The following is an 18,482-nucleotide window of genomic DNA, read 5'->3' on the forward strand; positions in this document are numbered from 1 at the left end:
AATCTCTGATTGATACTTTTTTTAGCTGTGGTAAGATCAAAATTTAAAGCTTCTAGGGGGGAGATTCCAAAAAGCAAAAAAAAGCTTGGCATGGATCTTGCTGGCCCAGGGACTGGTGAATTCGTCACGCCATAAACATTGGGCTAGATAATGCATTCCTTGGAGGCGGTGTGATCCTATCTCCTGAGGTGAGTTGCCTTACTTTGCCTCAAGAGTGAACTGGCCCTGGTTGAATCTCACCCAAGGAATTGCAAATGCTATATAATTGAGAAGACACCCAATGAAATTGACAGGCCAGTGTTTGTAAATAATCGGTGATAACCTCCTCCAAAACAGATGAAAAGACCAAAATGTTTAAGGCATGGGGGGCCATCCCTGTGGTCTCTCAATGCTGTTAGACTCCTCTTGACCGCAACCAGATATTATTTCATCTGTCCTGAAGTTCTTATCTCACTCATAACACACTTTCCTTGAATTCCCAGGCCTTGGACTCCGCTTTCTCTGCAAACAGCGTAAATGATTCAAGGGCAGATAAACAATTAAGCTCACCAAGGGCTTTCTGTGATGCTGTGGCAGGTCAGGGATCACGAGGACTTTCAGATGGGTGTTGTGTACGTCCCTCTGGAAGGATCGCTAGCCTGGTGATCAAAGGCAAGCTGTAATTCCCCTCTGCCCTTGGCCCTTTTTGTGAGGGGGAAATGCCGCTGCAATTCTTGAGGCTGTACGCGGAAAGAAGAAGCAATTCCCTCGATTTTAGTGGTGCTCTGTCAGAATCCGCAGCCCGTTTTGCTGCTCCACTTACATCTCCGCCGTGTCCCCACTTCAGCATCCTGTCTGTGCTGCATTGCATTGCCAACTCCATTGGTCACCAGACCTGGAAGGATTTCCCCCCTTATAAAATCCTTTCTCTGCCGGCAAGGATGGATAAGCTGCTGAGGCCCTGCCCTATATCCCACCTGGTTGTCGAGGAACCCTAAGGTGCCCTAAGCAATAGGAGATGGCAAAAAAGAGACAATCACGGGAATATGTAATCAACGCAAAAACAAAACTATACCGTGATAAAGCCCTGAAACGAGATATGGATAAAGTGAATGATACTAAAACTAAACTAATAATTTTCAAAAAAACAAAATTGGCTTAAATCTCCCAAAAGAAACCTTGATATAGAAAAAACATAAATTTCTCAAAGAAACCTCTAAATAAAGTAAACCTTAACATACAGAAACTATACCATTCAGTACTCCATTTTTACATTTATCTTAATGCTGCCATAGTTTTCAGCTGTACACAGTTATTTCCAATATATTCAATAAACGTCTTCCAGTCTTCTCTAAACATATGTTCTTCTTGGTCTCTCATTCTATATGTTAAGCAATCAGATATGTACTCTCTTATTTCCTCAAAACTTTTTAACTTTAATTGGTTAACTTCTTCCTTTAAGAGTACTTTATATGTTGGCCAGACTCCCTGGGTATTTTTCCTTTACACTGCATAGGCCTCTGTTGGGGAAATCCACTAAGGAACTTTGGGCTCAAACAGGTTTTTGTATTTCTCCCAGACCGCAAATAATGAATTCCTGACAATATGATTTGAAAAAATTGTACGCATGCCAGCCCATCGGTTATCAAAACCCTCCAAATCCAAGAGGTCCGGATCTTGCAGCGTACACCACTCCTTTAACCAGGTGAAGCAGGCTGCCTCATAATACAACTTCAGATCAAGCAGGGGAAAGCCTCATCTGTCTTTTATATCAATTAAAATTAGATGTTTAATTCTGGGTCTTTTCCCTTGCCATAAAAATTTGAAATCCATGAAAGAATTGGCAAAAAGATATTTCCAAATTTTTATGGCAAGGGAAAAGACCCAGAATTAAACATCTAATTTTAATTGATATAAAAGACAGAGGAGGCTTTTCCCTGCTTGATCTGAAGTTTGGTGCAGAGCAGTATGGGTTGTCTATGGTCGTGATCCTGTCAGTAGAAGATGTAGTCTCTTGCCTCTAAAGGTGGACCCTTGTGAATGCCCAAAGATGGAAGGAGGACAAATATGATAAATATGATGGACTATGCCGAATTGCTGAAAATGACCAGGAAAATCAGAGAGCAAGAGGACAGTAAATTTAATAAAGAATGGGGATTTTTTAAAAGTTACTTGAAAGAACACTGTAAACAATTGAAAACATTGGAAGGATTTAAAAAACACTTGCAATGAAGTGAGCACTATGATAGAAAATGAGATGTAAGAAAATATGGAGAATATGGTACGATGCAGTTTGAAAAGAATATCTGGAGAAACCATGGAGGGGTGGAGGGAAGTTTGGGGATTCTGGGAATCCCATTTGTAAAACGATTATGATTTATGTATGATGACAAATGTTAAAAGTGAAAATGAATTTTAATTTATTTATTTTTTAACCTTTTAAATACCACTTGATATGATAGCGGATCCCCTTGGCGGGACATTATGGCTTTCTGCTTCCATGTTGTGCCATTTGAAAGCAACACATTGCCATTTTCCTGAAGTGGTGGCGAGTCTTAAACACCCTTGTCGTAATGCCATTTTCTCTTGACCCTGCCACAGATTTTTGCATGTGTAAATTTCACATTGTCAACTGATCTCACTGTGTCATACTTGTGGCAGTCTTGTGATGAATTTTCTATTGAGCAGTAGTTTTCTTGGGAAGAGGCCATGCTGCGTGGTAAGTGGTTCTGTAAGTACGGCATGCCAAATAAGGATCAGCATATGAGTTCATAGCTTTCTTTAGGAATCTCTTTGCTAGGCCATTCTCAACAAGTCCATTGGATTTTGTAGATATCTTGGGCTGGATGTTTTGTGGATAAACCCATCTAGCTTTGCAAATCCTTGGAACTTGTGGCCATCAAACTGATGTGTGTTATCTGTTTGTACTACAGTAGGTATGCCATGTTGAGCAAATACTGATGCAATGGGGGTGATTACTTAAATGGCTGTCATGTTGCCTAGATGAGCTATTTCAGGGTAGTTGGAAAAATAGTCCCTTTCTAGCAGGACAGTTCTTTCCTGCTAGCTCAAGTCAGTGCCCACCTTTGACCATGGATGCAGAGGCTCTCCCCAAAACATGGCAGGTTCTTCTATCAGAGCTGATATAAATTTCTGACATGCCAGGCAGGCTTTCCCTCTTCTTTCTCTGTCTACATTTACGTATGTTCACCACCCTCTAGAAAAGTCTATCGATAATTGTTGTTGTTGTCAGGGCCGGCTCTAGGTAGAGCCCCGGTGGCGCGGGGTACCAGGGCGCCGGGCTGGTAGGTGGGGCGCTGTGCGGCGAAGCCGCGCGGAAGCCATGCTGCGCACTGCGAGGGCAGGGGTGCTGGAGCGATTTCCACCCCTCAGCGCCAGGGCGCCCGACCTGCTCGAGACTTCCCTGGTTGTTGTTTAGTCATTTAGTCGTGTCCGACTCTTCGTAACCCCATGGACCAGAGCACGCCAGGCACTCCTGTCTTCCACTGCCTCCTGCAGTTTGGTCAAACTCATGTTGGTAGCTTTGAGAACACTGTCCAACCATCTCGTCCTCTGTCGTCCCCTTCTCTCTTTCCCAACATCAGGGTCTTTTCCAGGGAGTCTTCTCTACTCATGAGGTGGCCAAAGTATTGGAGCCTCAGCTTCACGATCTGTCCTTCCAGTGAGCACTCAGGGCTGATTTCCTGAAGAATGGGTAGGTTTGATCTTCTTGCAGTCCATGGGACTCTCAAGAGTTTCCTCCAGCACCATAATTCAAAAGCATCAATTCTTCAGCGATCAGCTTTCTTTATGGCCCAGCTCTCACTTCCATACATTACTACTGGGAAAACCATAGCTTTAACTATACGGACCTTAGTCGGCAAGGTGATCTCTGCTTTTTAAGATGCTGTCTAGGTGTGTCATTGCTTTTCTCCCAAGAAGCAGGTGTCTTTTAATTTTGTGACTGCTGTCACCATCTGCAGTGATCATGGAACCCAAGAAAGTAAAATCTCTCACTGCCTATCTATAATTACATTTTTCTATATCCAAGTGGCCTTTGTGTACTCTTTGCGTCATATCTTCCTTTGATGCTTTGCATGCAGTCTTGTACAATGGAACAATATGTCAGCTAGTACTGACAGTTCCTCCTTGAACTATATGATGATTCCAATTGCAGTATTTTGCAGGATATCATCTTGATCTATGAACTGGGTAAATGCTAACCTAGGGTTGCCATAGTTCAAAAAGTAAAAATCCGGATACAAAATTTGCCAAAAAAATTCGACACTTCCAACATGGGTTGCCATATGCCCGCGTTTCCCCAGACATTTTTGCTGATTTCCTAATGGATGAATCCCAGATATGTCTGGGAAATCCTGGATGTATGGCAGCCCTAGTTAACCACATATTTTCTGAAAGTGATATCAATCTTTCAATCTGTGTCTAGAACTGAACCATCATAAACTGAGGACAAGACACCAGCTCTCAGCAGTTTTCTCCCAGGCTTGTAGGCAATATGCAGATCATACTGTTGTAGTTATAAAATATAATTTTTGCAGCCATGGAGGCATGTCTTCTAATTCTGTTAGTGCTATAGAAACTGGTGGTTTGCGATTGTTCATGCGAGCCCAATTTCAGCAGAAACTAAAGGCATGGAATTTTTTGCATCCATAAACCTGTGTCAAGACTTCTATTTCTGTTTGTGCCTATTGGCATTCAGTCTTGGAGAGCGCCCTGGATGCATAAGCTACTGGTTTCTGTTGCAGAATAGGTTCTTTGTCTTATCCCAAGGAAGACAAGAAGACACAGCTATAAGGTTGCAACAGGTTTCTTTACTGGAGATGATCAGCCATTGCATGTCGCAAACAAGGAAGGAAGCAAACAAGAAAAAGGGACCTGAAGCAAACTTGCAACCTAGGAAAGGCCCCCACTTCCAGACCCATTAACCCCTTAGTGGCTTTTTCTTCTCAACACAGTGGGTATTAATTCAAGTCTGTTGGCTAGTCTAACGCATCTTCTCAACAGACATATTAAGCAACCCCCCTAAGCTCATTTTTCTTGTTTGCGATGATGTCCCCCTGGTATAGGTTTAGTTAGGACATCTGCTAACATTTCTTCTGTAAGGCAATGCTGCAGGTCTATAAACCACTGTTCCTGTGAATATCTTTTAAATGTTATTTCACATCTATATGCTTGGTTCTGGGTTTGATTTGTGCAAGTGCAATGCATCCTTGATTATCCTCCGGATGGAAATCCCTTGGGAACACTTTACTGTACTGTACTTTATCATGGTTCAGCGTCATTCCCAAGGGCAAGTTTGGCAAAGATGCCTTTTTGTTGTCCTTGGGAGGAAAGAAGGAACCCCTCAGCCTCATCATAAAGATAAGACCACAACCTTTGTAGATTCATAAAATCCACCCACTTTCTAAAATTGTTGAATATTTTCCCCTGCTTTAGTTGGATGGCAGCATTTGTCCCAGGTTTCGCTTGTGCATTTCCAATCCTGCCCCTCTATAACCATCTCTCCAGCCCCTAAATATTGTTCTAACCAAACAATTGAAACCCTGTGTTGCAAACAATTACAGGATCAGTGGTATCCAAGGCAACACGTACAATAATGCCATGTCAAATGTCAACTCTTTATGAAACCTATACAATCATAAACGAAATGAAAGATATACAATACTAGCTGGCCCTGCACGCGTTGCTGTGTCTTAGTCTGTCAAATGGAGGGTAATAGCCCCCCTTCAGATCCCCCCTGAGTCTCAGAGTCCCCCCTGTTTTAAAAGGATCTCGTGGCGGAGGCAGGGTTTGTGGGTGTGGGCTAGACTCCATGGGGAGGGAGGAGGAGCTGTGGGAATAACGCCACTTGAGGGCGCTGTTTTAGTTTGTGGAAAAGCAGGTTTTTACCTGCGCAGGTATGAGATGTGAGCAATCCGAGGTTGTGGAAACACTCGGGTAGTGGCATGGACCGTTGTGTCCAAATTCCAGGACAATCGGTCAAGCGGTTTCGGAGAAAAGTGGAGCCCACAGTTTCACCTTTTTTACATTTTTATATATATAGATGAACTCTCCTCAGAACCAAATAAACAGAAATCTTAGAGACCAGTGTGGTGTAGAGGTTAAGAGTGGTAGACTCGTAATCTGGGGAACCGGGTTTGCGTCTCTGATCCTCCACATGCAGCTGCTGGGTGACCTTGGGCTAGTCTCACTTCTCTGAAGTCTCTCAGCCCCACTCACCTCACAGAGTGTTTGTTGTGGGGGAGGAAGGGAAAGGAGAATGTTAGCCGCTTTGAGACTCCTTCAGGTAGTGATAAAGCGGAATATCAAATCCAAACTCTTCTTATACAGTAATTTTCTGAAAGTCTCGAAATATAATCTCTTAATGGATTCTCTTCAAAACACAGAACCATACGTGTTGCCTTGGATACTAGTGATAATTGTTTGCAACACAGGGGTTCAATTGTTTGTTTACCTAAATATTGTTGAACATGTTCAAGTTCCAGTGATCTTATAATAAGGTATCCAGATCCTTTCAGCAGTTAAGCACAGTGGTCCAGATTCAGCTCAACAGGCGCACTAGACTCACAGGGGTCAGCAATCTTTTTCAGCAGGGGGCCGGTCCACTGACCCTCAGACCTTGTGGAGTGCTGGAATATATATTTTTATTTGGGGGGGGGGGTGAACAAATAACCCAGAGATGCATTTTAAATAAAAGCACACATTCTACTCATGTAAAAACACACTGATTCGCAGACTGTCCACGGGCCAGATTTAGAAGGCGATTGGTCCGGATCCGGCCCCCAGTGCTTAGTTTGCCTACCCATGCACTAGAGGGAGCCAGCACAAATCCTGCTAGTGCCATGGATCTTTCCCTCCTCTTCCCCCCCCCATGTCCCCCCAAAAAAATTGCCTCAGGAGAGTAGGAGAACCCCCAGAACAGTGCCTGGGGTAGTGGAGATAAATATTTGCACTGATGGAATGACCAGCTAAGCTGAACACTGAATTCTTCCCTCTGCTAAAAGTTTTCTTTTCTTTTTTAAAGGAAACTGCTCTGGGCAGTTTAGCTGTTTATCTGATTCAGTAGCTGCTAGTGTAATAAATGTCTGTTGCAGAGTATATTAAGACGCCATGCAGTGGTTGGAGAAGGGTATTCAGCAATATGCAATAAGGGATTTGTGTGTGAGAGAGAGGGTGTGTTTCTAGTTTCAACCATGAAATGGTGAAACATGTGCCCTCTTTGCCACCCAAAGTTATCTGGTGTGTGAAAGTTCTTAAAATAATCCCCCACTGCCTAGAAAAGGGAAGATGGATTGCAAAACTAGTGCAAGTTGAATTGCTCAGAGGGAAGGATGCAATGTTGAGAGGGATCTGCTGTGTTACATACGACTGACGTCATGTTGTGTCCTAGATGTGACCTGCAAAGGATTTGCAATACCGTATTATGCATGTATGTAGACAAAGGAAATCTTCTTTGCTATTCTACCATTACGTTTGGGGGTGCTGGATCCAGTAAGTGTTAAGAAATTAATCAAGGCTTGGGGCATTAAACTGGATGCCAGACTATTTTCATCTCTGAAACCAGCAAGTGTTAAAAGCTCAATAACTAAGGCTAGCTTCCTGTGGTCAGGTGATTGCCTCAACGATGAGCCATAAAGAGAGCAAAGGGGGCTCTGTTTCGGGTGGCAAAGGGGTGGGGCCACTCCCCCCCCAAAAAAACCCAGGCTAAAAACTGTTTTTTGAGGATGTGTGACTGAGCCTTGAGTGGACCATGTGGACCTTTGATACATCCAGAGATCTGTGCCGTCATTTGCTTGTGTGTTTGTCTAGTTATGTATGACAAGGGAACAAATCTCTTTCCTCTTTAACTTGGAGGCTGGCTACATGTTCAAAAATAGACATTGATAAGGCTTTTTTTGGTCCTTCCTCAAGGACCTTAGTGTGTACACCGTGATCTACACTTTCAAAAAGAGTCATGCCGTTTTCTAAACTCTGATGATACTCTATGAGAAATCTATCAATAGGCACTACATAGAGAGGATCATATAGTTTATGCGTAGCTTCTGTTAACCATAGTGGCAAAAGTATTGTGCATTTTTGCTAAAGTATGCTAAGCCTCCTTTTTTCCTTCCACATGACATGGGAGTCTTGTGGTACAATCCTGTGCATGTCTACTTAGAAGCACACTTCATGGGAGTAAGTCTCACTGATAACAGCTGAATTGCCATCTGCGTAAATCTTCTTAGCCCCGTGCTATTTAGCAAGCTTCTCCTCTGTGGCTTACGTTTACCGAAATCTTGAAATGAATGTTCCACAGTACAAAACAAACAGGAACTTCATCATGTCCCAATCATCTTTTCGAATGATGTTTCCTCTTTTGTGATGATAAGTAGAGTCAGTGTTTCTTAAACAGCGGGCCTTCGGACACTGTGTGCCTACTCTTTGCTTGTCTCACTAGCCATACCATAGGATTTGGGTGCTGAGTAAAGGGAAGTTTTAGGTAGGGAATGTCTACCTACTCTCTGAGGGGAAAGGGCAGAGGAGCTGTTGAAGGAAATTTGAAAATGAGATAAAATCTTAATTTATTTATTTATTGCTTATTTATTTATTGAATTCATATACCACCCTATAAGGGATGCGGGTGGCGCTGTGATCTAAACCACAGAGCCTGGGGCTTGCCGATCGGAAGGTCGGCAGTTCAAATCCCCGTGATGGGGTGAGCTCCCGTTGCTCGGTCCCAGCGCTTGCCCACCTAGCAGTTCGAAAGCACGTCAAGTGCAAGTAGATAAATAGGTACCGCTCTGGCAGGAAGTTAAATGGCGTTTCTGTGTGCTGCTCTGGTTCTCCAGAAGCAGCTTTGTCATGCTGGCCACATGACCTGGAGGCTGTACGCCGGCTCCCTCGGCCAGTAAAGGAGGATGAGCGCCGCAACCCCAGAGTCATCCGCGACTGGACCTAACCGTTAGGGGTCCCTTTACCTTTACCACCCTATACCCAAAGGTTTCAGGGCGGTTCACAGAACAAAGTCAAAAATATAAAACCACAATAGATATAATCAAAATAAAAACAACAACCCAATAACAACACCCCCCCCCAAAAAGAACCACATTTTACAAGGGTAGGATGTCAATCAAATCAACCAAAGGCCTGATTAAAAAGGAACATTTTTGCTTGGTGCCTAAAGGTGTATAATGAAGGTGCCAGGCGGACTTCCCAGGGGAGAGCATTGCACAGACGGGGAGCCACTGCAGAGAAGCCCCGTTCTCGTGTTGCCACCCTCTGGACCTCTCGAGGAAGAGGCACACAAAGGAGGGCCTCAGAAGATTATCTCAAATAATATTTGTTATTATTATTAATGATTAAGTTCATAAAATAGGAATAGAAAGGAAAGGAATAAGAGAAGAAGGTTGTTAGTTACAGGAGGCAGAAGTGAATGTAAAGGGACCAGGAAGGATGGGTGGAAGAAACTGGTGCGGCAGAGTGATGGAAAGACAGTGCAAATTGAGTGTGAAAGGAGAATGGGAGGAGAAATTACAGGAGATGGGTAAAAAATACTTTGAGAAGCATGTGAGGTTTCTCCACTTAGAGCAGGCATCCCCAAACTTCGGCCCTCCAGATGTTTTGGACTACAATTCCCATCTTCCCCAACCACTGGTCCTGTTAGATAGGGATCATGGGAGTTGTAGGCCAAAACATCTGGAGGGCCACAGTTTGGGGATGCCTGACTTAGAGCCTCTGGACCAGCAAATGCTGCCTAAATAGAGAGGCTAAATACATGGGTAGCGAACATAGTGCCCTCAACTTCAGATATTGTTGGGCTACCAGTCCCATAATCTCTGAAAATCGGCTCTACTGGCTCAGACTGATGGGAGTTGCAGAACCCATGCAATACCCCCAGAACCAATGTCTGTACTTGGCTTGAGGAAAAACTGAGCTTTGGAACTCCTTGCCACAAGGACAACACTATGGCAAAGAATTTAGCCATTTCCGTAGGTGCATTAGATATCAAGAGAAAGTGGTGTCAGTAATTGCCCGCTGATGCCAGACTCTGCCTCCCTCTGCCACTATTTTGTGATGGGTTCTGCCCCTATGGCACCATTTTGTGGCTGGTGGGGCTCAGTAATTTCCAGCCACCTGAAGTTGACCTTGGGGAGTAGAAGGTTTGAGAACCCATGAATTAGGTAACACTTGGGCTACTGTTGGGTTCACTACAATTAGGAATCAAAAAAATTATGTGCTGCTATATTGATCTGTATTGATTTTGGAATATAGCAATCCCCTCCTCTCCTTTTCCTTTGTGTGTGTGCCTACATCTCGGTGCCCTTCAAATATTGTTGGAGTACAGCTCCCATAATCCCTGACCGGCCATGCCAACTGCGGCTATTAGGAGCTGTAGTACAATAAATATCTGAGGGTCACCATGTTGACTATCTGCACTATATGAAGCTCTCGTAGTCAATCGGCGATAATTTACGACATCATGAAGCCAGTCAGATTGGGCAGGAGTGATGGCACTGAAGGCAAACTCAGGGCTCGTCTGCATTTGGACATTGTCCACATGAGCCCAGTCTGTAAAGCATTGAGACTCTTAATCTCAGGCTCATGGGTTCGAGTCCCACATTGGGCGAAAGATACCTGCCTTGCAGGGGGTTGGACTAAATGACCCTGGGGTGCCTTTCAACTCTGTGATTCTATGATTCAACCATAGTAGTCCACACCCACACGTTTTCGTATTGGTGGTTGAGGAGCAGCTTCGGTTTTTCACGCCAGGAGGCGTTTCCTTTTTGTGTTTGCCTTCTAATTTATTGATTCTTTTTATGCCATGGGGCATACGTAGTTTCTTTTTTTAATTGCCCTGCTCAAGAAGTGTGCAAAAAGCACAAAGTCATGCAATCGTGAGTGAGGGGGAAAAGCACAAAGTCATGCAATCATGAGTGACGGCCGGTATTAGAGTTCCGCTACATTACTGCAATGTTTTCTTTCCGGCCCCGCTTGTAAGACTAAAGCAGGAGCTCTCCATTCATACCGGAGCAAATTACGAGCCCCCCACCCCACCCCACCCCACCCCACCCCAGGCGCTCCAAACTCCTCCCCAGTATTTAAAAGGAAGCAGCTTCTGCAGCTCCTCCCTCACGGCAGAGCCGGAGCCCCACCTTTCTCGGCCCCGAAGCGCGGTGGAACTGTCGAGTTGGAAGGGGTCCCTCCAGGGCCATCTAGTCCACCCGCCCGCCTGCAATGCAGGAGGATAGAACGCGGGGTGTCAAATGCGTTTTGGCATGTCATAGGAATTCTGAGGTCTCGAATATAGAATAAATGCACAAGGTATACACACATACATAAGTATCTAAACCACATGTCTAAAATAGTACGGGAGAGCAATCCAAAAACCATCTTAGCTCTCTTAAAGACTCTCAATATTTCCTCTGCCTCCTTAATTCCCCTTGCCTGTGAACAAGTAGGCAGATAGCAATCAGGGGGAGTTCCGGAATTGATTCCTGTATCTATGAACCTCCTTTGTATTAATTGTCATTGTTTGCCCAGATAATAATATTAATAATTTTTTATTTATACCTTGCCCTATGCTCTGCATTGAGGGATACCCCACGGGCGTCCCTACTGTCTTATCAAATGCTAATGTTTTGCGCAAACTGTCTGGGACTGCAGGTAGGTAGCCGTGTTGGTCTGAGTCGAAACAAAATAAAAAAATTCCTTCAGTAGCACCTTAAAGACCAACTAAGTTTTCATTTTGGTATGAGCTTTCGTGTGCATGCAGGTATCTGAAGAAGTGTGCATGCACACGAAAGCTCATACCAAAATAAAAACTTTGTTGGTCTTTAAGGTGCTACTGAAGGATTTTTTTTATTTTGTCTGGAACTACGTGAAACTTGCTAAATCTTCAGAAACAATATCCCTTGGCTTTATGCGTGATGCAATTTCTACTTGTAGCGGGGATGTCCTCCTTCTCCATGCCAAAATACAAACCCTTAAAAGAGATGTTTCTTTTTGGTTCCGGGTCTCTCTTGCCTCCTTCCCAGGAGGGGAGGGAGCTGTGTTGCAACAGAAAAACAAATATCTGCCTTGCTTTCGCTGCCTCCTCCATCCCTTCATCTCTGACCCATCGGGGGACTCAGAGTCCCATGGGGAGTTGGGCAGCAAAAGCCACCACCCCCCCCCTATTTTTTTTTTTCTAAATCAGGCGCATAGGGTGAAACCAGGAAAAGAAACGCTCGCGCGCGTTCACACCCACCCTGGGCGCAAGGCAAGGCGGATATCCCCACCCCACCCAAAGGGGGCGGGGCGGGGTGGGGAGAAGGATCGGGGAAAGAAGGGTTAACTCACTGACGTCACATGGTGCGTTCGCAACTCCGCCCCCACGCGCTTGAATTGGGGAGGTTTGAAAATCACCCCATTGGAAGCTCCTCCCCCGCGCCGCTTGAATGGGGGAGCCGCGCGGAGAGGATGCTACAAATCTGGTTCGGCAGGGCAAGTGTGCGCACGTGCGAAGAAGCGGCGCGTAGGTAGGGACCCATCGCCGGGCAGCCTCCCCATTTGCGTACCGCGGGTCTCCCTGCTTACTCTCCCGGTGGGATCGAGGACAAGGGACGCGCAAATTAAGCAGCAGCAGCAGCAGCAGCCCAAGGGAGCCACGATGAGTCCCGGTGGATTGCAAGCGCCTTTGCTAGCCTTGGCGGTCGTGCTCTGCGCCCAAGTTTCTGGAAACGGTAAGCGCCCTATCCCGATCTCAGTATATGTTAAATAAAAAAATTCCTTCAGTAGCACCTTAAAGACCAACTAAGTTTATATTTTGGTATGAGCTTTCGTGTGCATGCACACTTCTTCAGAAGTGTATATGTTATACTGTGTATATATATGGGACCTCCTCTTTGAGGAACGAGAGGGCTGGACGTTGCTCTTTAAAAGAAGACCAGGTAGCAAAAGGCTTCCTTTCCCAGTTAAGGGTGGGTTGCCTATCTACTTTATTGCATTCGCATCCCCCCCCTTTCCTTCCAAGAAGCTCAAGGTGGCGCGCATCCTGCCGCTCCCCATTTTACTCTCGCCACAACCCTGCGAGGTAGGCCGTGGCTCAACCTGCATCTTCCAGTGTCTGGGTGTGTGGGCCTTTTTGTGACTCTGGTTCCCTCAGCCCTCCCTTGAGTCCGCTTCTTTTAAATTGGGGCGTTCTAAACAGTAACAACCCTCCCCAGATATCGGGCTCCTAAACAATGTCGGCTGGAAACTGAATGCTTGGGCTACAAATAGTTTTCTTTAACCCCCCCCCCCCCTTCCTCTTTCTGCCCACCCCACAGCATCCTCTGCTTTTGATTCAGCAGGTATGAACTTGGGTGAGCTTGGGAGGGATTGCTGGTGCCCGACCCCTTCCTCCCCACCCCACCCCCCACCTGGGCGTGATCTCTCTTCCATACCTGTTTCAAGGCTGGGCCCACTGGAAGGACTGGGTCTGCTGCTGGTTACCCCGCCCTATAAGCTCAGGGCGGCTCCTTCCCTGCCATCCATCCTCTTCAGGAGCAAAACCTCCCAAGCCTGAGCATCTCTTGAACGGCTTCAGCCTTAGCCTAGGATGTGTGTGTCACTGTATTCTACCTTTTGCTACTGTAAATTTAATAATGATAATACTGGGTGGAATAGATTCCCTCCCCTGGGATGATCCACCTGCCAGCCTTTACTGTTCTGTTAATGAGCAGGCTTCCCTGGGGTAGGCTGAGGCTCTTAAATGATTTCTTGATAGGATCCAACAGGATCCTTTCATTCTTTTCTTTTGCTCATTTAAAGACACAAATCTCCCCTGCGAGGAAGCTCATATTCTTTTTCTCCCCCCACCCCCACCGTAAGGAGGGCTCAGGCATGCACATGGAACGAAGTAGTTAAAACTTGATTTTGAGAAGAAGCAAAGACACAGGCCTGGAACTCTCTGCATTCGGGTTGCTAGCCTAGGCTCCAAATGGGACTCTTTTTTTTCCAGGAGGGGATTGTGTGTGTAAAACAATGAGGTGGGGGTGCCGAGGCAGGGAAAGCAAGAAGGTTTGGAAATGCTGCGGGGAGTGTCTTGTGCCTTTCTGAAAATGGGCAGGAGGTCTGGGAAAGCGATGGCGATTTGATGGCAGCCAGGAATGGCACCTCCTGGCATGTTTGCATCTTTTAATCATGGCTTTGCTTTGGAAAAAAGGGGGGGGAAGGAATCTCACTGGACATTTAATGGGGGAAACCTGGATTAAAGGGGTATGGATCTCAGGACATGCAATGGTGCCATTTATCTCCTTGGAAGTAGGTAGCAGCTACTTGGGTGGGAGAAGGGATAGGCAGGGGAGCGGAGTGTCAGTGTTGGGTGGGGTTTATCGGAAGGTGCATGTTGGGAAGGGAGGCACCTCTGCTCTTCAGAGGCGCAAAGTCCAGCCAACCAGCTACCCGGCCCTCGCCCATTCGTTCCCCTTCCCCACACACACTGCTTCCCCATTGGCTTGCGGGCGAAACGGGCCATTTGTCGGCTTCTTTGCAATCCGCCAATGGGTGTCGGAGAAAGAAACACCCTCTCAGCTCGGCATGGGAAGGCACCTCTGGCAAACGTGGGCTAAAGTTCCTTTCATGTGAAGGATCCTCTTGACTGTTTTGTTTCTGTTTGGACCCTTCAGCCTATCGGCCTCCGCTAATTTCACCTCTGCCAGCCCAAATTAACCCTGTGTGCTGACAGCGAAGGGAATGTTTTAGTTTTCTTTGTGTCGAAGAGAGCGCAAGGCATGTGGCCTCCTGAGCTCCCGAGTTTTCCTCCTTTTTTTATAACTGGCGACAGAATCCGGCAGTCCTGGGCTCATAAGGCGTGTTCACACATTACATTCAACAAGTGTACAATCCTATGTACACAGTTAGCTTGTAGCTGTACAAACCAACAAATACAGAAATTTTCATGTGTAGAGACAGCTTCTCCATCTGTTCGGTTTAACAAACCTATGGTGTCTTGCCAGTTCTTGATTGCAACTTAAATTTAACTTTAACTGGTTATACAAGTTGCCAAACCATTAATATGTTGATGAAGCAATGAATGGCATCACTCCCATTAGGAGTGACCTAGATCCTTGCTGTTATTCCAAAAGCTTAGCATTATGCAAAGTTTTGATAGTTGCACACCAGTTTTTTAATGTGAAAGGCAGTGTATCTCCTGTCATGCAGCTGTTAATTATTGTGGGACGGCGTTTCTGCCCCCTTGGGAGCAAAGTTCTGAAGGACAGTAGCACCAAGTTTGGCTTCGCCCTGGGTATTTGCTTTAAAAACTTTGCTGTGAACTTCGGTCATGTTGACAAAAGGAGGTTGTTGGACATTGTCGTGAAACTCCGCTTTGAAACCCCTTTTCGCCATCCCAGTAATATTAAGGTGCAACTCCCAGAACATGGCTTCTTCTTTACGAACAATAGGAATTCTGAGGAAATCGTTCTCTTTAAGTCCTCTCCAGTCTGGTGCCTCCCAGATGTTTTTTGGACTAACAAGGTTCCCTTTCCCCACCTTCATCCTGAGCAGCAATCAATGTTTGCAAGTTGCTCCTGGTCAACCTTCTCTCAACCCTCCGAGGAATGTTGCTGGCCCTAGAATCAATGGAGGAAATGGATAATTGTGAAGCAGCAGCAGGCATGCCGATCTATCTGCCCTGCCCAAACCACGTTGTGATGTAGAGACAATTGCAAATGGTGCGGCCTTCCTGTTTGCAACATCCTACCCCGCTGCTTGCATGTTATGTGTAGAGAGGTTGGTTTGGCCTCTTATGATGCGTAGTCCAGCTATTTGTTGTCATGAGCGATACTTCTTAGTTAGCAGCTTGTACAGTCGTACCTTGGTTGTTGAACGCCTTGGTACTCATACGTTTTGGCTCCCGAACGCTGCAAACCTGGAAGTGAGTGTTCTGGTTTGCAAGCGTTCTTTGGAACCCGAACGTCCAACGCTGCTTCTGTGGCTTCCGATCGAGTGCAGGAAGCTCCTGCAGCCCATCGGAAGCCGCACCTTGGTTTACGAACGTTTTCGGAAGTCAAACGGACTTCTGGAACGGATTGAGTTTGGCAACCTAGGTACCACTGTGTCGCTTTGGGTAGGGCAACATATTGGTAGTATTGCTACTTCTTGGAGGCTAGAATCCTGACTGTACTTCCCTGGATTCAAATCTCTTCCAATACCCATGGTTAAAATCGGGGGACTGTATGTGCCTATGCTGTACGTTCTTGAACTCATTCTTACAACAGCTTTGAGGCAAGATCAGGTGCTATTTGAGCTCATCCGAGCCCAACACACCACTAACCACTGAAAACTTCCAAACTTTGATTGGGTGACTTGCTGTGGTTGGACAACAGCCTGGGGTCACCTTCCAGCAGAAAGAAACCTCTTTTTGCTCCAGTTTACTGTCACCTTGTGATCAATGCAACTCGAAGCTCATGACTCTGGTACGATTTTTAAAAAGAAAGGGGGGGAATGAACATAAAAAGCCAACTATGTATGGGCCACATGAATTTCATGAGTTTTAGTCTGTGGGTTTTTAAGAGCAACCAAGCACCCTCACATCCATTTGTGTAAGGGAAAGTTCTCAGTCTGTATGCAAGGAGAAGACTTTGAAAATGTAAGGGGACTAAGAAGTGACAGAATTGGAAATAAATTGGTAGCAAATAAAAACATGGCTGGGTGGATTTTGGGTTTTCCACAGTAATGTTTCAAGGGTAGGCCCAGATGTTTTAGGTTTGAGGTTAACAAGACTCTGCTCAAGTGTTCACCCCGTTCATGAATATGTGCAAATTAAGTTGTTCCTACAACTCCCTCGAGTTTACCAATCCAGTTCCCCAATGGTCCCGAGAGCCAAGTCTTAATCTATCAGGATTTCTCTCCTTCCCCTGAGAATAAGGAGCAGTGGCTGGATTTAGCAGTGCATTTGTTACTATAGCTGCCAACTCCACTCGTTCAAAATTATTGAATTATCCTTGGTACGTCAGTCTTTGCTAGAGATCAGGGGTCTCGGAACCTATTACCCTCAAGCCCCACGTGAGAGGACAGAAAATTACCGAGGCCCACCAATCACAAAATGGCGGCGCAGAGGCAGAGCCATTCATGAAATGGTGACAGGTGGTGACTGGCAATAAGCACTGCAGCTTGGCGTTACTGATGTCATTCTTCTGTTCATATCTAATCTCTTTAGAATTTGCTAAATTCTTTCCCACAACAATTTCCTCTTGGCGGCGAACTCATCTTTCATATACTGTATGTGCACAGACCTTGGTTTTTGGGTGTATTTTGACTCTGCCTCTCCCTTTTAGTTTTCCTTCACCCTTCCTCCCTGCTCCTTGCACCATTTTCCTCTTAGAACAGCTTCCTTCTCCTGCACCCTCCATTTACTATTTCTAGTTGCATTGTTATTTTTAAAAAATATGGGCCGTACTAAAAAACAAACACAAAAACCTGGCCCTTTATCATCTCTCTCGGATTTCCTCCAGCACCTTCTCTGTCGCACCTCCCCTCCCTCCATCTTTCCTGTCTTCTGCCATCTTTGCTCAACCTGTGAGGCATTGCTGGTGTTGACTGTGGTCCAGCCAAAAAGTTATAGAAAGGGTGTGCTAATGGGGCAGGTGAGCAAGGAGGGTGGGCTTTGCCACTGATGGCGCCTGGAGCATGGGAGAGGCATGTGATTTCAATTTCTAGCTATTCTTGACACCTTTCCTTGGACGAGGCTGCGTGTTTCTAATAGGAATTCAAAGGTCTCAAATATAGAATAAATGTTGATAATTGCACAAGATAATTGCATAAGTATATAAACCACATGTCTAAAATAGTACAGGTAAAAGGTAAAGGGACCCCTGACCATTAGGTCCAATCGGACCAACTCTGGGGTTGCGGAGGGAGCCAGCGTACAGCTTCCAGGTCATGTGGCCAGCATGACAAAGCCGCTTCTGGCAAACCAGAGCAGCCCACGGAAATGCCGTTTACCTTCCCGCTGTAGCGGTTCCTATTTATCTACTTGCATTTTGACGTGCTTTCGAACTGCTAGGTTGGCAGGAGCTGGGACCGAGCAACGGGAGCTCACCCCGTCACAGGGATTCGAACCGCTGACCTTCTGATCAGCAAGCCCTAGGCTCAGTGGTTTAACCCACAGCGGAGAGCAATCCGAAAGCCATCTTGGCTGTCCTAATGCCTCTCAATATTTCGTCTCCCTCCTTAATCTCCCTTGCCTAAGAACACAGAGGTAGATAGCAATCAGAAAGTTCCTTTGTATTAATTGTCATTATTTGCCCAGATGCTCTGCATTGAGGGGTGTCCCACCTGGGCACCCCGATTGTCTTATCAAATGCTAATGTGTTGTGCAAACTGTCTGGAACTCTGTGAAACTTGCTAAATCGCCCCTTGGCCTGCCTGAGCCACAGTGACCTCACCTTAGGTGTGATGTAATTTCTGTTTGTAGAGGGGATGCCCTTTTTCTCCCGGAAAACCCTTAAAAGAGAAGTTTCTTCTGGGTTCTGGGTCTC

General features: G+C 45.7%; 1 protein-coding gene across 1 annotated transcript in view; it reads left to right on the forward strand.

The window, feature by feature from the left end:
• Positions 1-12,446: 12,446 nt before the first annotated feature.
• Positions 12,447-18,482, forward strand: part of LDLR (low density lipoprotein receptor) — a 34,264-nt gene continuing 28,228 nt past the window's right edge. Inside the window, exon 1 of the mRNA XM_035140875.2 lies at positions 12,447-12,701. Coding sequence (XP_034996766.1) covers positions 12,629-12,701 — 73 coding nt within the window. The 5' untranslated portion in view covers positions 12,447-12,628. The remainder of the gene's footprint in view (positions 12,702-18,482) is intronic.

The sequence above is a fragment of the Zootoca vivipara genome, chromosome 16, assembly GCF_963506605.1.
Source record: "Zootoca vivipara chromosome 16, rZooViv1.1, whole genome shotgun sequence".
Classification (NCBI taxonomy): Eukaryota; Metazoa; Chordata; class Lepidosauria; order Squamata; family Lacertidae; genus Zootoca; species Zootoca vivipara.